The sequence below is a fragment of the Seriola dumerili genome, unplaced genomic scaffold, assembly GCF_002260705.1.
Source record: "Seriola dumerili isolate Sdu_G_001 unplaced genomic scaffold, Sdu_1.0 BDQW01000040.1, whole genome shotgun sequence".
Taxonomy (NCBI): domain Eukaryota; kingdom Metazoa; phylum Chordata; class Actinopteri; order Carangiformes; family Carangidae; genus Seriola; species Seriola dumerili.
The window spans coordinates 4,166,671-4,192,364 of record NW_019174295.1 but is presented as its reverse complement, the minus strand read 5'-3'; the positions used below and the strand labels follow the sequence as shown (position 1 = coordinate 4,192,364).

Here is a 25,694-nt window from a genome sequence, read left to right as displayed (position 1 = left end):
ATTTCAAAAAGTCCCATAAATCTTTATTTATTTTACTTTTGTTCAGTCACACCAACATTTGAATCAAAATAATTTGTACACGAGTCACAATCGATCATAAATAAATCTGCTCTACAAATCTGTGTTACATTTTTGACATAACATTCAAGTTAATCTGAGCCGACTGGACTCCCCCTCCTGTCCCATTTCACGACTTTTAGCACATTTGCTAATTTTGTCTCTCAACCTTTTATTCCCTGTAACTCACAATCAGCAACTTGTACAGGCCCAAAACAAAAACAGTCATTCAGATTTGAATCACTTCAGGTGACAATCTGAATCAAACAGGTGCATTCAAGTAATTTCCTTTCAATCAGATCTGTAAGAAGTACAGATATTTTTTTGCAAATGATTTGCAGTGTTTGTTTGAACACACTTGCTGTAACAGACGGGTGGAGTTCACTGCAGTTTAAGCAGAATCACAGAAACTAAACTGGTTTTAAAGTGCATCAGACTGATGCACATCATCATCATCATCAGACAGCATGTGCAGATATATGCTGGAAATAAGACAGAGAATTATACTGTTTGAGTCAGAAGATAGAAAGCCAAGTGTGCATATTACAATTTAGAGGCATCAAAAGACAGTTCAGTTACAGATTTTCTGTTTGATCTGTGTAATAAATGCCCTCGATTAACAACAGATCAGCGCACTCAGGTCCTCACTGACTGCAACGTTTCAGAATGGAAATGATGAGGCAGAAATCAAGTAACAGAGAAACCGCACAAGAAAATGAGGACATGGACGCAGGAGACGTGACAAGGCCGATGATGATTTGAGGATGAATTGATCTTTAAAAGAGTTCTGCTACATTCCCCAATCTTCCTCCAAGTTTCCCTTTTCTTCGCAAACAGTAAAACTTTAACTTGGACAAATAGGGTTCTTAACAACTTCTTTATCACCTACATGAAGCAACAGGAGGGCTGGACAGTACAGTTTATACACAGATCACACAGTACATTTATGGTCAGATCAGCTCACTGTTTCCTCATTGATGTCTTCGTGGAGATTTTGTGCTTTGAGCAAAGACAATAAACGCATATGCTCTACAGTTTATACAGGTAACACGACTGGAGAAATAAATGAGGAACAAAGGAATAAGGAAACAGGAAATAGGTCTGATATAAAGTCAAAAAGACTAACTACTGTCTACTCTGTAGAAAATGTGCTAATAGGTTTTGGAAATCTATTTGAACCTTTTTAAAACCAGATGACCACAGTACTGACATTTAAATTCATATATTTCTACCAGACCAGTAATCATGCTTCAAACTGACACACAGACACACACACAGTACAGACAATCATACAAAGTACAGAAACACACACACTCCAAAAAGCAAGAGTACACACACACACACACGCACACGCACACGCACACACACACACTCGCTGAATCTGAGAAATAATTTCCCCAGAACCAGTGTGTAGGATTCATTCGGATCTATAGTTGATAATATTCATAATCATGTTTTCATTAATGTATAATCACCTGAAACTAAGAATCACTGTGTTTTCGTTATCTTAGAATAAGCCCTTCATATCTACACAGGGGGTTGCCCGCCATGTTTCTACAGTAGCCCAGGATGGACAAACCAAACACTGGGATCTACAGAGGGCCGTATTTCGCTACCTGAAGGCCACCGCAGGTTCTCCTACACGCTTGGAGAGGGAGGGGTGAGGGGAGGGGAGGGGTCTTCAGCTGGTTGCAATCTACAACCTCACCACTAGATGCCACTAAATCCCACACACTGGTCGTTCAAGTCCTAAAAATACACGTTTTTAGACGCAAGATTTGTTCCTAACAGCTACAGGAATGAAAAAAATAATTTTCTATCAATAGTCGAAGATACAGGGTTTTTTTTTTTTTTTCTTTATTCACTTCATGACGTGGCGAGAGAGCGAAAGCCATCTGATGTTTCCCCAAAATTTGATCACGTGCTGGTTTATCATGTCACAAACACACTTTGTCACAGCGACGCCACACCAAGCTGTGAACTGTGTGTGTCCATGTGTGTGTTTGTGTGAATGTGGCTTCTTGACAAACTTACACGTGTTTACACACACAGACACACACACACACACACACACACACACACACACAGGCTGTAACCGACACATCTGTATGGGTGTTTTCTGGACGGCATTCTCTCGACGGGAGAAGGAGAAAGAGAAAGACGGAGAGAGAAAGAGAGAAAGAGAGAGAAAGAGAAAGAGATTACTGGATTGACAGGATGTTAACCCCACCAGCGTGCTCTGATCGTCCCTCAGGTCAGTCCGTACATCCACCTGTCTCTCGTGCTGGTGTGTCATCTCTACGTCCCACCGTTGTACGAGTAGTCTGCCTTGTTGTGCATCACCAGCTTATTGTCCACAAAGTAGAAGCTGTCGGACTGCGTCTCATACGGGTGCAGGATCATCTCTCTGACTGTGAGCAGACACACACACACACAAAAATAAAATCACAGCTGTTAGAAAACGTAGGACCCATGAGGTCTTAAAATGAATCTGAGGAGGGTCCCATGATGATTAATACAGGGTAAAAAGAGGAATAGTTAGTTTTAGTATTTTGTCCACCTCATTGTGTATTAATGAGGATAGGCTGAATAACAGGAACCCCTCTCTGCATAATGCAATACAGCTGATCAGCTCCACCAACTGTGTGATGCTCACACACCTGAATCAACTCCTCTCTAAAACAGCTTCACCTTCAGTTGCAGTGAGAGAGAGAGTTGGGGAGAAAGAGAGAAGAGAGAACATACAGCAAAGGGCCACAGGTCGACTTGAACCCAGGCCGCTGCGGTAAGGACTAAGCCTAAATGGTATCAACACTTTACTATTTTTTCAGACAAGTTCATTAAAAATGATGTTAATAAAAACCATTATCTGGGTGCCATTACAATTCCTTCACAGCAGATTTGCTGTAGCACATTATGGTCTGTCTGGTTTATAAACATAAATGAATAGGAGCACAGACATCGACAGAATTAATCCCACAGCATGAGAGTATGTAAGCATGCTGCCTGAACCACAGGGCGCCCAAATAGTTTTCTACTGTGTGTGTGTGTGTGTGTGTGTGTGTGTGTGTGTGTTTATAGACTCACTGATGTCCTCAGACAGAGGTGGGAATTCGTAGATGTGTTCACAGGTGTTCTTGCTGCTGGGCATGCAGAAGCCGAACTCAAAGTCAAAACTCTTGAGCAGCTTCTCGCGGAAATAATGTCTCTCGATCATCCTGAAGTTTTCTATGGGCATGTCTCCGACCGTGAACTCAACGCTGCTCAGAGAAAGACAGACGGACGGAGAGAGGGGAGTGAGACAAGAGAAATCACAGAGAGGCAGAGGACACAGCGATTACTCTGTTGGTGACTGCGTCCTTGTAAATAAAGATTCACACACGTTCTCACTTACGTGGCTCCAACTTGCCGCAGCCGGAGGAAAGCCGGGGTGAACTGGTAACGGACGAACCGGCCAGCGTTTGGGTCAATATCCCTCTTCTCTCCTGCTTTATCTAAGGTGAGGATTGGTTTGTATGGAACAGAACAGAAGGACATGAAATGAAATATAGTCATCAGTGTGTGTTTTACATGGATGCCTCTGCAGGTTCATTGTCTAGCAGCCTTCATGCATGAAGACTGAATGACTGCAGGTATTTTCATGGTAAATAAAGGTTAAATGAAACAACTCCACAGAGCGGTTCAGTGACTCGCCTGTGGATGGAGGTTTGGTGATTTCAAACAGAACTGTGCCGGTTTCCATGTCTCGGATCTTGAACCTGGTGAAGTCGATGTTGTAAATGTTCTCGTCCGGGCTGCACAGATAATCTGAGAGAGAGAGAGAGAGAGAGAGAGAGAGAGAGAGAGAGAGAGAGAGATACAGATTAGACATTAGATACTTGAACCAAGTAGCACATGAATGAAAATAAAAGGTTAGTCATTACCTTAACTTCCTGATCAATATAACTGGGAAGCAGGGACCAAATCTCAATGCTGTTTGAGACTGAAACTTTAAAATATTTTAAATAGCTCTTGACTTATGTTTTTTTTTTGGAACTTATTCTTTAATTTAATATTTCTTGATCTCAATAAGTTATATTTAGATCACATTTCATTTAGGATATAGTTGTTTATTTTAACGCCATATTTATATTTTGTTAAATAGTAAAAAGGTTGAAAACATGTTTTTGTTTCTAAGGAAACTGGTTTCAAACAAATCTCCACCCTCAGAAGGAGATTCACTTACTTACTTATTATCACAATATTAAATTGTTTTCCAGCTACTAAACATGTTTTTCTTATTAATGAATATACTTTGCAAAGATGAAAATTATGACTGTGAATAAATGAAGGTTATAATGTTGAACTTTGTTTAATGTTGATGAAAAGCAAAAGTGAACCGTTGCAAAGAAATTAAATTCTCTTATTAAGCAGGAGGAAGCTCTAATCTGAAGAGCTGCTTTACTTTCAATCCTCTCTGTGAACAGATGACAATACTGAGAGCGGATCACGCTAACAAGAAAATAAATACGCTAAAAGTGGTTATACCGATAATAGATGTCATTATGTGCTCCAACATTCACATACCCCAAAAACACCTCACAGTAAATGAGCAACATATTCAAATAATATTATCAGTTCTGTTTTCTGTAGTTTCAAGTCATTCTCAACTGCTGACTAAAGTGTTAAAAAGCTCAGTCTGATCATTTAGAGTGACGTTCCTACATGAATCTTTAGGACAATCTGTGTTAAAAGAGACATTTCCTCACATATACGACAACACACACACACACACGAACACGCACAGAGTTATTTTTGTTCCTCTTATCCTTCCTGCCCTCACCAGGCAGTGTCACTGCTTATTAGCGTTCCCCAGCAGAGCAGACACTTCCTGCCTCCTGCCTGATCCCATGAAACCACTGGCCGGGAGGTGCAACTGCAACATCCCTCCATCGCCTCCTCTGAGGCCCACTGGCTCGCCACAGAGCTCAAGTAAGTCAAAAAGTGAATTCGAGGTGACATTGTTTCAGGGATTTGAGAGTGGATCACTGCACAGCCTCGAGAGAAACAGACAAGAGTCACACTGTGAGTTTAGAAGATCAGTAAATGTGTGTGATTACATGCCATGTTCCCTTATTAGCTCAGTGACTGTTTTTCCTTCTCATCTGATGTTAACAGATGTGCGGCTGTCTCTGCGTGTTCTGCTGCTTCTCCTGATGGACACACACACACACACACACACACACACCACACACACACACACACACACACAGACGGTACATCAGGTCAGAAGACAGTAAACCGATCACATCTGTCTGCTCAAAGACAACAGTGAGACAGTGGAGACATGGACGTCTGTCAGTAAAGAGAGGGATCATTTAATTGCTAATGATAACCAATCACCTCACCAGCTGTTCTCTGTAACATTTCGACAGCAGCAGCCTCCTACTAAAAGAACATGACATCATATCACCAGATGTTACCATGAGCTCCCAGTTGTGAATTTCATGTCTGTTTTTCCTATTTCTATTGTAAATGTGAATTTTTATTGCCAATGTTAACTTGATGATGTCAGAATCTACCTTTATATAAAGGAAGCAGCTTTCACTCAGAGGGCCAGTGTGAAAACTGTGTGCAGGTTCGTAGCTAAATATCTGTGTATGCAGAAATATGCATACACAATGTTTTTTGATTCATAAACTGTGTGGATTGGATTTGTTTTATAGATCACTGTGGTGGAGAAAAAGAAGAAGCACAGTTACCAGATGTCATTACAGTACATGTGGCCATTACACATGGCTGTGGCAAGTCACTAATTCATCACATGTACCTGTAAACGATCATTGGCAGTGTTATCTCAATTATCATCAGTGAGCAAGGATTCATTAATAACTTTTTTGAAAAATACTAAGACAAAATGAGAAGGTGGTTATCACAGGGGCAGATAATGAATCGTATAATGTTAATAAAAAGAATGATAAAATCAGCCTGACAAATTAAATACAATTATCTTTAAAAATGCACCAACAACCTAATTAAACAACAAACACTTTCTGCTCCTCCGGTGAAGAGACTCGCAAGATACTATAAAGTGTTTAGTGTTTATGCTGCATTCAAACAATGTCGGCAGAACGGGATGAACGGGAAAAACACCCGTTATTCCGACTTGAGAGTTCACATATTATTTCAAGATGGCTGGTCTGACTACGAACCTTGTAGTCACAGCAGATAAACGGACTAAATCAGCTACTTTTGTTGTGCATTTGTAGCAGTTGAAACCAGATGCAAACAAACTGTGTATAGCTCCTATAACATGAGCTGAACTGTTTGTATTACTGTTAATATTGGATTTTACTTTGATGTAACCTACAGAGAAATTACCACCTCAATGTGCAGCACCCCTTGGCTTTACACAGGAGCAACGAGTTTAAAGCTGTTAAACCGTCGGATCTGTTAAATTCACTCTCACCGTGCCCTTAACATTGTTTTTCACTAAACAAGGCAGCGGTTGTCAACAAATAAGCTCTAAAAATCCACTGTACAGTGTCTGCTCAGCACCGAAGCTACTGAAGCAAGTAGGTGGTGAACACAGTGGAGCATTTAAAGAGCCAGATTTTACCTCTGGAGACAGTAGAGACCAAAATCAGAGCTAAACACAGAGGGAATAACTGTTTACTAATAATGTCAACTTACAAGGTTACAAGGTAAAAACTTGTGTCTGCTGCCCCCAAGAGGCCAACTCTCTCTAGCAGCCAAAAGGAGAATGATGACATCAGCAGACATTAACCTTCAGTAGCAGTTCAGCAGCGTCCCTACATGTGAAATGTAAATGGGACAATATGTAAGTTAGGTCCATTTAGGATGAAGGTGTTTTTAGTGACTTCTCAGGGTTAACAAGCTGGAGCCTGAACCTGACAGAGACCGCAGCCTCTGTCTGCTTTAGCTTCCTGGATAGTGTTTATTTCTGCATTCACTCCCCCTGGAGGTCTCCTCCCAATGCTCCCTGCATGTTATTTTTCATGCTTATGTATTCATGCCGGCGCATCCCACAAGAAGAACCATACCCTGAAGTCACAGTATGTTGTCAACTCCATTTACTGTACGGGGTGAGTGTTCCTGACAGTGCTGATCTGACTCGTTGTGACCCCGTGATGCCTTTGCTCCTCTGTCAGTCTGAATGCTCTTCTAAACACATCGGCTCTGAATACGTCGCTCCATTTACTGCCGTGCAACACCTGAAGACTCACACAGCCTTCGCCCGCACACGAGACAAACAGGGGAAAAACACAAACAAACCCTCAGCAGACACACAGTTTTAATTAATACTGTACAATATCTGTGCCTGCGAGGAGTGGGACCAATAATAAACAGTTGTGCATGGATGTGTGTGTGTGTGTGTGTTTGTGTGTGGGGGTGGGTGGGTCTGCATGTGTTTAATAAACTGAACCACAGCTGGTGTTGTCCTCATCCTTTTGCTAACCTGGTGCTAATTGTTACTTTTGAGCCTCCTAATGAAGTCCCAGGAGCGCATTGAGTTTGAATAAGAGACAATGAGTTTGTGTTGTGCACGTGTATGTGTGTGTGTTTGTGTCTCTGTGGTGTGTGTGTATGTGTGCACTCTCACTTTGCCTCAGAAAACCCAAGGTGTTTGTAGTAAATGACATGCAGTCTGTTACCTCAAGTCACACACACACACACACACACACACTCACACACACAGAGACACAGACACACACACACACACACACACACACACACACACACACACACACACACACACACACACACACACACACACACACACAGACACACACACACACAGAGAGACACACACACACACAGGACATGTTCGGTCTGGAGGTGTTTACTATCACAGCCCAGAAGGAGAGCTGACAGTGATAAACTGGCTTCTAGCAGCAAGTTATCCTCAGACGGCTGTGTGTGTGTGTGTGTGTGTGTGTGTGTGTGTGTGTGTGTGTGTGTGTGTGTGTATGTGTGTGTGTATGTGTGTGTGTGTACGTACATGTCTTTCCACAGCTGTGTGGACACATTTTGGTTTAAAACCATCATGGGGAGGAGGGATGGTGCAGTGAAGTGTCTGGTCACAGCAGTCGAAGCTGAATTATGCAACACATCAAGGGGACTATTAACAGTCAAAGCTGAGCTGCGAGTGTTAACTCAGCAGTCAAACTCTGCTAGAAACAGGAAGCTCGTCTACAAACCACTTCTTCAAACTTCAACATTAGCGGGGTAAAAAAAAAAAAAAAAAAAAAAAACTTCACACTTCATGTTGTCAAGAACTAAACACTCGCTCAGTCATGGACCGTCCCAGGACTCACTGTTACGCTCCTACAGCCGGATCCGAGCTATATCAAGTTTCTGCTGATGCTCGCTGAACATTTCCTTCTCCTGCTTCACATTAAAAGCATTCAACTGGCAAAACATGGGCTGTCTTTTAGTGTGAGGGAGCTGTAGGAGATGTATTGGGAGCATGATATCAGATTGTGGTTGCTCATGACATGATGGAGGGAGGCCAGATATTGACTGACTTCTTTATTCAAACATGTTTGTTTGGCTGCTTTGTAAACAGATAGTCCAGTTGCCTTTGTGTGTAACTTTAAAGACACGGTACGTGTGATACTTACATGTACTCCTCCCTTCCTGTGTAGTCACTGCAGCTGTGGCAGAAATCACCAGTTTACAGCCAGACTAGGTCAGGTCCACCCTTCAACACATACTGCATCACATGACCTAGATTCAGCCAAAATAAACAGTTCGGGGCTCGTTTTAGCGCTTCACCCAGATAACGCCGCGACAGGACAGATCTTAGGAACCTTCCAGTATGAGGATTTAAGATCACTGCCACATGAAACCATATTAAAGGCTTATAAACACAACATGCATGCTGGCAAAAAATTATAGCTGACACTGATAATGGGATCTACTTTAGTCTGTCCCACTTCAGCTGTGGATTGGTGGGTCCGTCCTCACTGGAAGTTTCCACAGCTGCTGCAGTTCATTTCAATTAAACTGTAGGTTCATTAATTGCTGAACAACGTGAGTGCAATTTTCTGATAGTTCAAAATGATAATAGCTCATCAAAAATCAATAATACAAATTTGTGTGAAAACTGATTTGAAGAATACAATATAGCACAAACAATTTGTTGTTGAACATTTTTTACCAAGATGTAAATTAAAATCAGCAGATCATTTCCATTTTCTGCCCATAATTCTTTTCTCTTTTCTCTTTATCAGACGCATTTTCTGAGCTGTTCTCGTCACAAAGAGACAAAAACCTCCTTCTTGTAGCAGAAAACATTTTCATCCACAGGGACATAAATCTGAGTGAAAATCAATTTAAACCTACAAATTTAAATGACATTTTCTGTAATAAATTGTAAAAACTGAAAATGACAAACCTTAAAATGTTCAGATGCATTTACAATATTTTTAAACTGATGAAAAATAGTGATAAATAACTGTGTTCAATATCTTGCAATAATATTACTAATGATAATTTTAGGCATATTCTTGGGAGTCCTACAAACAAACAGCAATAGCCCAAATCAAGTCTCTTAGTATTTCTCTATCATGTAGTTTTACATGGACTGTTTGTGTGTCTTGGTTGGTCATGTGACAACAGTCATGTCAGGTGACACAGGTGAGTATGGGACATAGTACTGTGGCAGGGACAACATTTTAACAGTCATTTCTCCACAGGAGGGAAGACGTTACTTTGATATAAGAGTTACAGGTGCTCAGTACATGTACAAACAAATCTGTAGGAGTGAATCTTTAAGCTGAACTGACTACAGCGAATCCAAATCAGTAATGTTTAGCAGCAGAGCTCCACACCTTCACTGGTTAAAAGCTTATCAACAGACCACCAAAGCCACATAAACGATGTATTGATAACTGTTGTGAATAAGCAGCGTGAATAAGCAGTTGGCGCTCAGGCCATGGCAGTGATGTGTTCACTTACAGATGTTTATACTGAAGTGATGTGAGGATTTTACTTAAAGAAAAAAAGAAAACCAGAGAGTCGGGGACTATATTAGCATGTTGGTGTTAGCATTTAGCTCAAAGAACTGCTGCGTTCAAGTACAGCCTGACTTTTAGCCGCTGCATGTTTAAGGTTCTAGTCGAAGGTCGGTTTGAAGAGAACACCCCACACCACGGCAAAAAAAAATTTCATTCATTGTTGTGGCACCACATAATGATTTTTACCAGTGAACCAAAAATGTTACATTCATCATTTAGAAATGACTTCAGTCGCCATGTCCTCATCACCTGTTTTCTTAGTCTTATTATAAACGAAACTTGACCACCAATGGGTTATCCTTGTACAGTAATTTAGGAGCATCAAAGACAAGTTTGAGTAATTCAGAACCTTTGACGAACACTCACAACACTCAATACAAACGAACCTCACAGGAAACAGTAAGAGATTTAGCAGTAGGAACATGTTCTTGTACGAAGGCCATTGTGTGTTTCAGTGCAGTGATTAACACCCACGACTCTCAGGTTTGTTTCAGCTGTAGGTTATTTTTGCCGGCGTGGCACGGCATGAGCAACTCCATTTATCCCACATGAGCAATCAGCTTCCCTTCAGCTCAGTGAGTGCTTCTCTACCACACGCAGCCAGCTCCTGTACTGCTGGATGTCTGCCGCCTCTCAGGCATGGAGTCCTCTGTCCTGATGGCATGGAAAACAAACATTTTGTCTCCTGCCCAAGTGCCCCCCTCACAGCAGCAATCAGGGCTATAAGAGTATCACAAGTGGACAAACATACAGCTGATTTCCTCTCACTGCATCAAGATGAGGGTCCTCAAACTCTCTCTCTGACTCACTCACACACACACACACACACACAGCTGCTGTAAATAGGCATTATCAAAGACAGGTTGAAGACATGAAAGCAGAAGCAGCATGTGTGCAGTGTGATACTGTATATCGTTTATATATAATATAAACAAGCCGGTGTTGAAAGTCAGAAGGAAAAATATTAAGGAGAGAAAATATTAATCAAGTCAGTATGTCGGATGTTTTAAAATGATACTGAATAGTATTTGAAATTTGCATTACTGTTTATGAAAACTGCACACAGGATCAACATGTTCAGATCTAGTGCAACTTTTAGATTCGTTGAGAAAATGACAATTAGAGTCGCCAATATATATCTGAGCTGAACCGACTATTTACTACTTTATATTCAAAATATATTTTTATTGTCTTTGCTGAAGATTTTATTTATAAAAATCTTGTTTTCTCAGTATATACAGTATATTTGATTACATGCTATATTATGTGTCATGTTGTGTAGAATACTAATATCATCTGATATTTTAATATCCGATTTAATTTTCTTCAAATATCAGTATTGGTTGAAATATCAGGATTCGACCAAGCTCTACAGAATATGAGAAAACACTACCACTTCCTGCTGACACTTGCAGGATATTACTATAAACAGAGAGATGAAAATATGACATGACCATGGCCCCACTTTGGCCTGTTTTGGTAAAGTAATCTACCAGTTATGTGGCTGGAGGGAGGTCCAATACAGCTCACACGGACTAATCCGGTTTAGTTTCTTATTTGAAGGCAAATCCAACTAATCGCTGTAGAGAGGGGGCGGGATTAATGCAGCGAGGGGGGAGAAGAGATGGAGATGGAGGGGTGCAGTGAGGATGGTGCAGAGGAAAACAAAGCACTTGGGATTCTTGAATGACCCTTCCTACGTTGTGATCGCTCAGCATCATCTGATAAACGTCAAATTAGAGGAAGAAGATGCTCTAAAATGTCACGTCATCATCACTTTACAACTTCCTGATTAGTTTGCATTGTGAGCCAGAATCAGCGCTGAAGTCGTGGCGGTCTGAACAGTGCTGTGTTCACTTCCTGATGTTCATACTGAAGTTCATTTGAACGGTTATTAAATCTCTTGGCTTATAGAAAAGGTGAACCTCGACTCTTTAAACTGAACTAAACATCCAAATCATAATATTGATTGGAAATGCCATAATGTGAGTGAACTTGTTTTTTTTCCCTCATTCATGCCTGCCACCACTTTGATCGTCTTGCAGTTAAACGGCGGTTTGTTAATAGGGAAGGCATTTTTATTCACTGATGTGGCACCAGGCGATATAATTAACACCCCAAAAATGTTTCATTCATCATTTAGAAATGACTTCAGGCAAAGAAGTAGATCTTCTTTTGCAATCAACTTACATTTTTTCAATCCAAATTTGACTTGAAAGCAGCTAGTTAACTATATTCAGGCATTATTAACAGACAGAAAAGTCTACACACTACACTTTGATAAGTATATATATCATGGTGCGATTCAGTGTACAGTATTTAAACTTACAGTCTAATGGAAACTTGTGTTTTTCAATAACAGAACTTCTTGTTTTTGTACCCAAATACAGCTCAGCGTAAAACAGACAAGCTCTGTAACAATTTCCTCCTCTGAGCTCCGTGTGAACTGTGATTTAGTTTGACAGCATTCTGGTGTAGAGGGGTGACGCACTTCGCCTCTGCCTTACTGACCTGAATTTGCCTCTCGATGACCACAGCGTCATGGCAACAGTGCTATGGCATAAAAATGGGGATGGTTTTACAATGAGGGACAGGGGAGAGAAGACAGGATGGGGAATAAGAGAAAGAGAGGGAAGGAGACAGCCTGAGATCTGGTCTGGCGGAGGTTCACTGTAGGACTCCAGATGTGAACGCAGCTTAGAGAAAACACAAGTCAGACGTAATTTCACATGACTAGTTGCCTTCGTTCGCTGTCAGCATGAAGTGAGTAGCTGCTTGCAGATGACATGATGAGATAGGCGACAAGACAGGTCAAGAAATGTCATGTGCAAAGACTCACATTAGGGTAAAAAGCAGCTGAGATTCTCAGTCGTTCTATTTTGTTTTCGAATGAAAAATAAATGATATCCGTGTTGGGACTTGGTGAATTATATGACCCATGTGTGTCATTTTATAATGGTTATGACAAGCAAATAAAGTTGGCCTGGTTTCATCACCTGCCACCCCGTTTAACTTCACAGTGTGGAGCATTGAACTGCATCACATCTGCACCAGCACACACCAAGCCAACACACTGCAGGCTTAAGTGGGTTATTTGAGCTCTAACAGACCTTGTGGGTTGTAAAACCCACCTCACGGGCCAGCTCACACCCACCGCGGATCTTTTTTAAGGTAGTGAGGAAATGTCATTTAAAGCTGTGAAACAACACCGGTGATGATGGTGAGTGTGACAGACTTCTGAGACAGACTGAATTTTAGCTCGACACAGCTCGAGTCATGAGCTTATCTGCTTCAGGTGGGTGTCTCAACAGAAGCAATGTGACGTTAAAACACCTGTTAAAACATATAGTATGGCTACACGATACAGATTGGCTCAGGTGTCCGTTTAAATCCTGTTTATCATATTCATAACACCTCAGACAGGATGGGGCTGCTAGTAACCGTAGCAACAAATTTGATGCTTCTATCCTGTACTAGACTGCTAGTAACCATAGCAACAAATTTGATGCTTTGCACACTATAGACTAAACTTGCTGAAGCTAACCGGTAGCTAAATCAAAAGTACTCAAAGTATCCAAAACATGTCTGAAACCCCAAAATATTTAATGAACTATAATTAGGCTTGAGTTCCGAAAGCTGGTTCCGTTTTGGATCTGGTTCCTGGTTGGCAAAATACGCAGATTCGTTAAGCTCCAACTTTAACTAATCTGTTATAAAACCTTTTATCTCTCCTTGTTTTTTCTTTATTAGTGAAAACCAATGCTGAAAACACGCAGGTAATGTTGGCAGGCTTTTCATTTATAGCCATTTCTTTCACCTGTTAAAATGACCATCATCAGCGGCAGCAGATTATACTGGTGAAAGTTAATTAACGTTAATTCTGTAACAGCACAGAAATAATGGTTAATGTACTCTCTCCAAGCTCAGTAACATCGCTCTACAACTAAGAGTCACCTTTATTTTTGTAGTGTCGATTTTTCTCTTGAAAAATGTTTAGCTGATCATTGTAGGTCAAATCAATCAATATTTTTAGCTCAGTAACCTCTGAGTTATGAATCTGGTGTGTAAGAAAGTATGATACAGCTGTGATTTCAGTGTGTCAAAACACTCAATGTCAATCCACATTTCATATCTTCTGCTGCTCATCTTATTTTCATGTTGTAGCTATAGGTTGTCAACATTAATTAGGCAACTTTCATCGATTTTAAAGTTGATTAATTTAGTCACTTCCTCCAAAAGCGGCAGTGTTTCTGGTTTCTGGCCCAACAACAGGTGATCACAGGTCTAAACTAAATATTTGAGGTACACTTATTTATAACTTTAGTTACTTTCAAATGATGAAACCTAATCTTAATGAAATTTGATGAGGAATGTGAACGGATTCAGATTAGATAAAATACAATGTGATTAAAACCTCAACTCTAACTAAAAGACAAAGAGAAGCAGCTTTGCTTGAAAAATGACTTCAACAATTAACCGATTATCCGAATAGATGCATTTCAAGATTTCTTTTGTGAAAAATGCTTATCACATTTTCCCAGGATTCACAGTGATGTTTTGAAAAGACTGTTTTGTCTTAAACATATAATCTGCTTACAATATTCAACAGAGAAAACATGGCAGATTAGGATTTATCTCACAATAGTTTTTGATCAGATGACTGTGTAATGTGCGAATCATCATCAATTTCAGATTGAGACAGATGTGCTCCAAGCAGGTTCAAACAACAACAACCACTGAGTAAAAAAACAAACAAAAAACTTTGACTCAGGACTTGTCAAGTCTGTCGGAGCTGTGCGGGCGAGTACTGTCACTCGTGTTCCTCGGCACTTGGAGAGGGAATCAATTTCAGCTACTCGAGAATGGAAGACAGAGACAGATGAATCACAAAACAACACAAGGGCTTCAGAAAGCTCAGGTTGTTGTTTCACTGCCAGAACCAATGTCAAACAAGTGAGTGTGCATGTACACATGTTCAGCTACGTCGGTGTAGCCCATCAAGCGATAGCACAACTACACTGTGAAACAGGAGAACAGAGGAAGAAGAGAGAAAGCAGGGAAAGTCGGGGAGGAAGTGTGTGGGGGAGCAGAGATGCACGTTCCACTGGCTGTAACCAAGGGGAGATGCTTCATGTTGCCGTAGTGATTCAAGCGTGTCTCCACGTTGCTGTGGTGATTCACACATGCCTCCTCTTGCCTCCAGCAATGACGCTGCGAGACAGGAAAGTGAGAGTTTCCAAGACCATAATAAGGTCCAGTGCGGGAGACAGAATCATTGCAATGATCCCATACGTGTCACCGTGCAGCTGGACGATGACCAACACATAGACTCACTCACTGTGGGCATCACCCACAACAAGTAGACAGACAGAGACACTCACATGTTCACTATCAAGTCAAAATACAGCTGCAGCTACTCTCCTGTTCCTAATAAGCGGCTGGTTAAAGCACATAAAGAATCTCACGGTGAGTGTTAAATAAAGAGGGAGGACGAGTTGAGCCAAAGGATGTTCCCAGAGCTCTTCCTCTTCTCTGTAAGCTGTGATTATGTTGGACTGGATGGGCAAGATCTCATTCCTTATTACAACATAAACTTCCTGTATTATCTTCAGCTAAGTGAGAGGGAAATGAAAATAAGAAAGGAAAAAGGATTACAAAATATATGATTTAAGTGGAGGTATCTTCGCTGTGGGAATAGTTTCAAGAGAGTAAAAAGACAGCGCTCGTTATTTTGCTTATGGCATCTCACAGACACATGCGGAAATGTACTCAGTACGGCTGCTCTTGAAAGATGCATGATCATCAAAACAAGTAGAAATAAAGAAAAAGGTGAACTTGTGTTGCTAACTATAAATGCCCAAACACATTTTGAAATAGTTGGGAGAAGACCCGACATAGTGTTTGCATGTTTGCATCACGCTCAGTATGTATCGTAAGGCTAATGTAACCTTGTTGTGTAAGTAAAGTAGTTAAATAGCCTTTATAAAAATAAATAAATAGGCCTTTAAATAGTCAAAAGCCCTGCTGGCCACCTGTTAGCTAACCGCTGCTTTAAGACCTGAGTTGGTGAGAGCTGTCGGTGTGCACATAAGAGCTTCCTGGCTGCTATCTCCCCCTGTGTTTCTCTGTAAGAGGCTTGTTTGAGATTTAGAGGTGTGACAAATGTAAAAAAAAACAAAAAACAACAGCATTAAGTAATAGACAGGCACTGTGACATTAGGAATAAGCGAAGGAAAATGATCTGTTTCAAGCTTTTTCAACAGCAAGTCTGGTAATCAAAATGTCACAAGTGGCAGAAAAGGCCTATGGCAAATTGCTTGGTTTATCAGTAAATAAGCAGCTCTACTTGTGTTAAACGACTGTATAACGTGTCTAAACATTACTTTGTGAGACACATAAATGTTGCACTGTGGTGTACACAAAATGTTTGGAAATTACAATGTTGTCTCAGCAACACAAGCAAAGCAGTACTTAACTAGAAGGGCACTCAGAGAGCACAGACCTCTGCCAAGGCCAATGTCAAACAACATACACCAGACTTCAGAGAAAAACAAAAACAGATTCATAGTAAATAATCTGGATCTGCCCCAAAATTTAATGGGATCTACCCCGGCTCATGCCCCATCCCTCCACCAAGTTTGGTGCAAATCGGGTTAGGACTTTTAGCATAATCCTGCTGACAAATAAACAAACACGGGTGAAAAATAACATCCTTAGCGGAGGTAAAAAAGACTAAGATTTTGAATGTTACATCATTAATCTGCAGATATTTTCTCTAACATAACGTTTAACACAATACAGTGATAAAATGTGACTAAGTACATTTACTCAAGTAGCAAATGTGCTTTTGAGGAACTGGTACTTGCACTTCAGTGCTTCCCTGTGTTGCTGCTTGATTGTTCTACTCCGCTACATTTCAAAGGGAAGTGTTTTTTTTTGAAGAACTTCACTCGTCTGACTGACAGCTACAGTTACTTTCCTGCTCGGTATTTTATATACAAATCAAATGATCAGCTACTGTAACTTGATATGTTGTTACAAATTAAACCATCCACAACACTAGGCTGTATAATGTAGTTAAAATTAGCCCCAGCTTGACCAACTACTACAGTAAAGTACTAATCACACATTACTGTATCATTAGCAATATGCAATAAACCATTCAGCAGGGTTTTTTGTCTACAGAACATTACTTTTACTTTGGATAGTTTGTATACTTAAGTAGGATTTTGAATGCAAGTATTTTACTTTTAATGGAGTTTTTTTTTGTTTACCTTGTTTATTAGTTTCACTTGAGTAAAAGCTCTGAATGTTTCCTCCATCACTGATATAAAACCACTTTCACCCTCCTGTTGGTGCCCTCCTGCTAAGACTATTTTGAATCCTAAAGATACCAGACTAACTGCAAAATTCAGCTAGAAAACTTTCCACCAAGTTGGAAAAGGGCTTTTAGATATCTGTAGTTTAGATATCATCGTAGATTAAATAAATAAATAAGTGGATAAAAGGAAATGTTGGGTTTGTCTGCTTTCTTTGAAGAGGAATCGGAAAAAAAAGTGAAAGCTTCTGCACTGAACTACATGTTAACTTATGCAAAGGAAGCACACAGTCTGCTTTGAAGCATGACCCCTGACTCACCCCTGCACCTCACTTTGCACCTTTCTAGTCAAATAAACTCATCCTGAAGTGAAGACCTGCTGCTCCGGGGGTGATGAGATGATGGAGGATAAAACATTAAGTCATGCATGTTCTGCAATTAAAGTGTCACCTGCATTTTGGGGGCTCCATCACTGACTGCTCTATCAAACCTAGTTTTCCAGCCTGGCTGCACTTCTTCAAAGTGCACACATGGGTGTTTTTAAGCACCACACATGGCTCACTCACCTCCATGGCTGTGTGCTAAATTTAACCTCCACACAACACTGGAAGGCTGACACCTCACCTCCACAGGTCACGGGGCTATTTGGATGCCAACAGAGGTTTCAGACACATCTGCAGACGGGCTGGCAACGTCTCCTGGAGAGGGGGCTCCTGTGATGCATTATCATGTGTTTCTATAGGGCCTCTATACATTACATAAATAAGGGGACACGGCAATGACGTGATACGTGACTCATATGGGGAGTCTGTGACATTTTAGCACCCTTGTCCTCTTTTCTCACCCAACAACCGACACGGCAGCAGTGAACTTACTCTCTGTGATCTTCTGCAAGCCCAGAACATCCTCCGGAGTGATCATCGCGCTGGCGAGCAGGTCCTCTTCCGTGGTCACCGGGACCCCGACGTCGGTCGAGTTGCATCCTTTCTTCACTTTCATCGCCGCCGTTTGCTTCGGGCTGCCGTTACTGCTGCTGTCTGCGCTGCTGTCTGTGCCTGCGGCGTCTCTGCCTGGATTATCACCGGCAGGCTTCTTAGCGCTTGATGGGTCCTGGCTGTTGCCCCTGCTGGTACAAGAATAGCTCATTCTCCGCTCCTCCTCCCCCTCTCCTCACCCAGGGCTTCCAAGATACAAAACAGTTGCCTCCCTCTCCTCCCTCCCTCCCTCACTGAAGGATGCACAGTTGCTGTCTGTTATCCGGTGCTTAATTCAAATCCTCTTCGTCTTTATGAGCCCGCAGTCTGTCTCCGCAGACGGGCTGCATGCAAACGTCCCCGGCTCTCCTTGGCTGAGCGCAATGTGAGGAGAGCGGGCTTTTCCTCTGCTGCTTTTTTCTTCGCAGCTGCTCTCTGAGACGCTGTTAGGGTTGTGTCAAGTGAAGCTAGAAGTCTGTGGGAAATAATCTGCTCGGTTTGAAATTAAAAGAGGCGGCAGATGGCCGTTGCTGCCAAGGAGGCGGAGGGGAGGGAGGGGGGTGAGCTCTCAGCAGCGCGCTCTGTGCTCCGCGGCTGACAGAGAGCGGCTGGTGCTTCTGCGCACAGTCTGCGCTACAACTGACGAATGCGCGCACCAATCAAGATGACAAACAGTCCATTCATTCAAAAACACCCACTAATATATGCAGCATGTGTTCTCTTTCTATTGAAGCCGCTGAACAAGGCGAAAACCTCAGTGAAATATCATTATTAGGTCAAAACCATATGAGGACAATAGTTTAGACAATGGTTAGTAGGAAATGGTAAAATCTAATTTAAATTGACTTTAAAATAGGCTACAACACATAGTTAAGAATCAACCTGTGGTTCCCAACCATTTGAGTCTCCTTACAAAAAGCAGTGTCTGGTCGGGGCTTCTTTACAGATGTCTATGACCATGAACAGATTACTGAAAGGGCCTACTGGGCACAGGTCCAGGGGCCCAAGGGGTCAAGTGGGCCCAGGGCCAGAGCCTCTGTTTGAAGTGACTGTTTTAACTGGCTTCCCAGCAATAAATGTAAACAACTGCAAAGAGACTCATGAGTACAACAAAGAAACAACCATAAAAAGGATGCAAAATGACCACAAAGAGACACAACACAACTTCCACTTCTATTTCTTGCACTGACAGCATTAAAATGCCTGCTTACATCCTAATGTTGTTATTACAATGATCCAGTAACACTGAGAAGAGTCACTCTGCATAATTTGATACTTAAAGTACATTTTACTACTACGGTACTTTTGCTTAGGTATGTTTTTCAATGCAGGAGTTTTACTTGTAATAGAGTATTTTTATAGTGTGATATTGCCACACGTAAGATCTGGATACTTCCTTATGTTGTGATTAGCTTACTTAAATTCCCCCCAAAAAACATATATGTTGAAAGACACATCAGCAGCCCCATACACACAAAATACACAAATACACAAACGTACACAAATATATATTAGTTTGACAAAATCTGTTTTAACTACTTGCATTTTATCCAGTCTACATGCACCTGTCTCATGCTGTTAACATATTAAGAAACGTGCTATATAAATGAAGTTTATCATTGTAACTGCAAACAGACATCATCAGATCATTGTAACCCAGCTGGAGAAGCTGAGGAGAGAGCAGCATGGAAACGGCTCTGCAAGGTTTTAATCCTATTTCTGTCTTTCTCTCTCTACTGATGCTTGTAAAGTCTGTGCATGAGTCACTGGAGATCTCATTCACACATGACTCTTCATCAGGGCTCTGCAGTGCCACTGTGTGATGATAACAGTTGCCAAACCAACTGTAACTGCATTTAACATCAGCCACAGCAACAAAGCACCAACTGAGACAAAAGCCTGCCTTAATATTCAGAGTAAATGGAGATTTCAGGTCCATGGACAAAGTCAAGGAGTCACTCCTGAAAGGCATTTTCAGCCACATCAATGTTTCACACATGGCTCTGCACTGACTGAAAACCTGAGATCAGAGTTGTTACGAGTGTGATGATTCCCTGAATTGATAACCACAACAGACCTGGAAACACATTGTTTATGTGGAAATGTTGCACCCTAGAGGTAGTCAGCATCTACTGCAAACCACTTTCTAATACGGACTTTGGTTTGTCCTTTTCTGGGTAGTTGAGGAAGAAGTAAGGATGATTTATGTTAGGATGCCGTGGATTCCCTTATCTGACGAAGCCAAGATTGGTTTCTGTTTGGCCCCAAGGAGGATATGTTGTCCCTCGGGAAGTTTCTCCCATCTCCACACACGATCTCTGGAGCTGAGCCAGAGTGAACATCAGGTTCTTGGTCACCTCTCTTACCAATTGCTCAGTTTGGCTGGCAGCTAGCCTCTCGGTAGAGTCTTTGCTCCGAGGCATTTCCATTTAAGAACCATGGAGGCCACCGTTCTCTTGGGAACCTTCAATCCGGCAGAATTTTTTTTTTGTATCCTTCCTCAGATCTGAGCCTCGACACAATCCTGTCTCTGCAGGCAGCTCCTTCCTCCTCATTGCTTCATTTTTGCTCTGATCTGCATTGTCAGATGTTCGTGTCCAATCAGCTTTATTGACCACAGGTGGACTCCAATCAAGGTGCAGAAACATCTCAAAGATGATCAAGAGAAAAGGAAGCACCTGATTTAAATTTCAAGTGTTATTGGAATACTTATGTCAATGTGATATTTCAATTTTTCCTTCTTAATTAATTTGCAGAAATGTATAAAATTCTGTTCTCTGGTGTATTGAGTGTAGATTGTTGAGGGGAAAAATATTTTTCATTTTAGCGTAAGGCTGCAACATAACAAAATGTGAAAAAAATTGAAGGGGTCCGAACACTTTCTGAATGGACTGTACATAACTGAACGTACACCCTCCTCTCTCCTCTAGCTGCACTGAACAATAAACATTTAGGAATGGCTTACTGAGGTCAGCACATTGCCCAGACTCTCTGTCTGTGTGTGTGTGTGCATGTCTGTGTGTCCACGTAATTCCCTGATTGTGTCTACAACAGGGAGAGACAGAGATCCATGTGGACATATCACAGATCGTATCACAATAAAAATATTTGTGAACAAATTCCTAATCAAAGTGGATTTGTTCAGGTCAGAATGTGAGACAGGACAGGCATACATCTGTCTGTGTGTCTGTGTATGTGTGTCTGTGTATGTGTGTGTGTGTGTGTGTGTGTGTGTGTGTGTGTGTGTGTGTGTGTGTGCGCGCATGTGTGTGTTTCTGCTGATGATAGCAGCAGCAGCTCAGACGTGACAAAGGGACGAGCAAACTCAGCAGGCCGGTGTGAAGAGCCCACAGTGACCATATAGCCGACTCTCAGTGTGCACATACAGATATCGCACACATCCACATAACAAAACCTCAGCTCCTTCTATACACGTTTGACAGAGACTAAAACCTGCAGTTGACCATGTCACCATGCAGGACAGACAGTGTCTCTCACAGCCACACAAACAGCCTGCATATGTATTACTGATCACAAAGAAATAAGTTCAACTTACAAATCTTAACATCTGCTTGGAAAAAGCTGTTTTTGACTTTCCTTTTCTGAAGAGCAGAGCTTTTGAAAACTTAAAAAGTGAATATCTAAGTTTGGAAGCAATTTTATTTTTTCCTGTTGAACTTCAGAGTCAGAAAAACATGTAATGACTCAGCATGCAGCGCCATCAGAAAATGTTCAGACCCCAAATTTATTAAAAAGGGAAAAACTGAGATATCACATTAACATAGATGTTCAGATACTTTTCTATGACACTTGACAATTTAACTCAGATGAATCCCATTTCTCTTGACCATCTTTGAGATCTTTGGAAGTTTCTCCCGTCTCCTCACACGACCTCTGGAGGTCAGCGAGAGTGACCATCAGGTGGGCAGCCAGCTCCTGGACTTATTCAATTTAAGATTTATGGAGGCCACTGTGCTCTTGGGAACCTTCACAGCAGCAGAATTAATTTTTGCAGCCTTCGACAGATCTGTGCCTTGACACAATCCTGTCTCTGAGCTCTGCAGGCAGTTGATTTTTTTTATTTTATTTTAACATCAAGCTCCAACATAACAAAATGTGAAAAAATTGAATTTGAAATGTGAAAATTGAACACTTTCTGAATGCACTGTACCCACCAGCTACTTTTGTTCACTCTATGCTTGCTTACTTTAACGGTTCAAAGAACAGTACTGTAAAATACTATAACACACCTTTTAATTCAGATGTTTGAAATAAATTAAATAAGTATTAAAAATGCTTTAAAATGGCTTCAACAAAATTTGTGTTTAAAAGTGGAAGGAATAAGACAACATGATTCAGATCAATTTAAAGCATAAAAAGTGATGAACCGCTTGACTTTGGCTGCATTTTCTATCATACAATTACCACAACACATTGCCTGTGTTACAGCGATCCAGTCACACTGCTACCTGAAAGTAGAGATGCCAATTATAGCTCTGCGGTCTGTGCCAAAGCGTTGCCAGTCCTGCCAATGAGGCCTTTCAGCCGGTGCCACTGCCCCCTGTTTATACCTTCATTGTTGATTTATACACTTGTACAGGTATTCCAAAAATAGCAACAGCTGATTTCATTCACAATTTGCATTTAAACCACATTGTAAAAAAAAAAAAAAAAAAAAAGGCACACAAACGCATCACTGTGACCTCTGCTGGTGTTCACAGATACAGTGAATCAGTTTGGACAGGCTGGGTTTAGGTAAAATATTGTATCTCTGTTCACCCACCAGACTGCTGCCAATTCTGAAAAGTTCTGATTCTGTTGCCAAGAAACTTATTCCTTTGCACCATCCATGGATTGCCTCCTTTTTTGAGATCAATAAGGCATCCTAATTAGATTTCTAGCACACCTACATCTTCCTATTTCAAATCTGTTGTAAATGTCAATGATCCAGTTTGTCCAGTCATCATTACACATGGCTTTCAGGTTTCAGGGAATTACATCGCTGTTGAAATGCACTTTCAAATCAGTCAACAGAGTGACTGATTTGAAAGGACATACAACTGACCCGAGTCTTGGCGAACAAACGATCATGTCTGATACATATGTTTTAATGAGCAGGGACACCGGACAGTCACACATTACAAACAGATAAAAGCAAACAAAACAAAACCTCCACAATAAGAAAGGGAGGAAATCAATATATAATAAGTTCAAATATATTTATTATATACTGATGATTTTTATAATCCCTGATGGCAGGGGGTGTTTAAGCCTGTCCAGCACCCACACTACCCACGTCCAGTTAATAACTACTTTAAGTGTCATTTACTCATTTGATAAATCACAACATGCTGATTACTAAAAGAGTCTTTTGACAATCTTACATCAGACAAAACAGCAACATGAAGTGTTTTACCACTGAATCCCTATTTCACATATGTTTATCTAATAATGGATCTATATCCTGATTGGGAAAGTGACCCCAGTTTTTCCTCTCAACATACAGATTTACCACAGAGGCATAGGTAACATAGTATAGCCGTTTGGTCCCTTTGTGTTTTCATGAATCACTGTGTGTCTGTGTGTTAACCCCTCTGTGGCTCACACAACAAAACAATGGAGTCCAAAGCAAAGTGCTGACATGAGTCCAGGCGTGCCTGCCCCCCGGCCCCTGGCACCCGCGGGTGTATATATACCCCCATACACACCATCTCTGCAGACCATTCAGTGGAACACTGCGACACACAGCTCACCAGTTTGGGTAGGTCAAACTAGTTGAAGTAGTTGACAAAACAGTCTCCCAATCTATAGACATGATGTAGTATGGGCCTCTAATTCGATATATCAACTAACACCAGGGAATCGTAATTGCTCAGAGTGAAGACAGAGTGGCTGTTTATTGCCTTTACTGGAAGTAAGAGATTTTATAGGCATTCATAGGCTTATACTGTTGAATCTTGTAAACAGTGAAGTACCAGCCTCAGAGGAAGCTAAAACCCCACCCAGAGCAGCAAACAGAATAAAGAATAAGTGGTTATTTAGATACTTGAGAGTAAAATGGTGTTTAACTAATACAGGTTTGTTTTTAGTGAATTGTCCGTCCCCACCCTGACTGCCTGTGTATTTCCCCTCAGGTACTCCTGAAATAAAGAAGACAAAATGGCTCAGACAAACCCAATTCCCATGGGCCCTTGGAAGGTAAGCATATGACGTACATGCGTAACTCTACATTACCCATGAGCACAGGGAGCTGCAAGAGGTTTCAGTGGCGTTGAAGTATTTCAATTGTTATGTTTATGGACTGACTTAAGAAACATTACACTGTGAATGTGTAATCTTCCGTTTCATTCTTTTACAGATCACTGTGTACGATCAGGAGTACTTCCAGGGCAAGCGTATGGAGTTCACCGCCAGCTGCCAGAACATCATGGAGTGTGGGATGGAGAACATCCGCTCCCTGAAGGTTGAGTGTGGCGCGTATGTATCCAGACAGCTTTTCCTTACTTTTAGAAATACAAGCCTTCTTTTGATTTTTGGGGAGCTTAAAGAGTGCACTTATTTTAGATTTCCTTGGTTTCTGACTTTATGAACTCCACTTCCTGCTTGCAGCTGGGTGGGCTACGAGCACTCCAGCTTCTGCGGCCAGCAGTTCGTCCTGGAGAAGGGAGACTACCCTCGCTTTGAGGCCTACAGCGGCAGCAACTCCTACCGCATTGAGAGGATGATCTCCTTCAGGCCCATCTGCTGCGCTGTAGGTCTAATATACAATAACCTTAGCTCACTTCTGGCTGAGCTTCACCTTAAGTTGTGTTAAGCCTCCTTTTTCCTCCTTTGTACAGAACCACAAGGACTCCCGCATGACCATCTTCGAGAATGAGAACATGAATGGTCGTCAGTTCGAGCTGTGTGACGACTACCCCTCCCTGCAGGCCATGGGCTGGATGAACAATGAGGTTGGATCCATGCAGATCCAGAGTGGAGCGTAAGTCCATTGACATGACACACTTACACACTTTCAGCTAGTCCTGAGCAACAGCTACAAACACATACTGAGGGAAAATACTGCACAAGAATCCGCTTGGAGAACCATCAGCTACTTACATCACTATTTCTATCTATGATTATTGAAGTGTTTCTGTGAAGTTTAATCAGGATGCTCTTGTTTATTTCTTCAGCTTCGTGTGCTACCAGTTCCCTGGCTACCGCGGCCACCAGTACATCATGGAGTCCGACTGTCGCGGAGGAGAGTACAAGTGTTACCGTGAGTTTGGCTCCCACTCCCAGACTCCCCAGATTCAGTCCATCAGGAGGATCCAGCACTGA

The 25,694-nt window shown here is 41.5% G+C and overlaps 2 protein-coding genes across 2 annotated transcripts; one reads left to right on the top strand and one right to left on the bottom strand.

The window, feature by feature from the left end:
• Positions 1 to 14: 14 nt before the first annotated feature.
• On the bottom strand, positions 15 to 18,909 carry LOC111217246 (protein unc-119 homolog A-like). Its single transcript, XM_022739027.1, has 5 exons — positions 18,273 to 18,909; positions 3,751 to 3,864; positions 3,452 to 3,551; positions 3,145 to 3,317; positions 15 to 2,468 (listed from the first exon to the last, which is right to left on the bottom strand). Exons 1-5 carry the CDS (start codon positions 18,541 to 18,543, stop codon positions 2,356 to 2,358), a joined length of 771 nt encoding a protein of 256 aa, XP_022594748.1. The 5' UTR covers positions 18,544 to 18,909; the 3' UTR covers positions 15 to 2,355.
• A 5,180-nt stretch (positions 18,910 to 24,089) lies between these two features.
• On the top strand, positions 24,090 to 25,694 carry LOC111217175 (beta-crystallin A1-like). The gene is made up of 6 exons (XM_022738929.1): positions 24,090 to 24,132; positions 24,506 to 24,569; positions 24,730 to 24,848; positions 24,981 to 25,122; positions 25,211 to 25,353; positions 25,547 to 25,694. The coding sequence occupies exons 2-6, from the start codon at positions 24,531 to 24,533 to the stop codon at positions 25,692 to 25,694; spliced, it is 591 nt and encodes a 196-aa protein (XP_022594650.1). The 5' UTR covers positions 24,090 to 24,132; positions 24,506 to 24,530.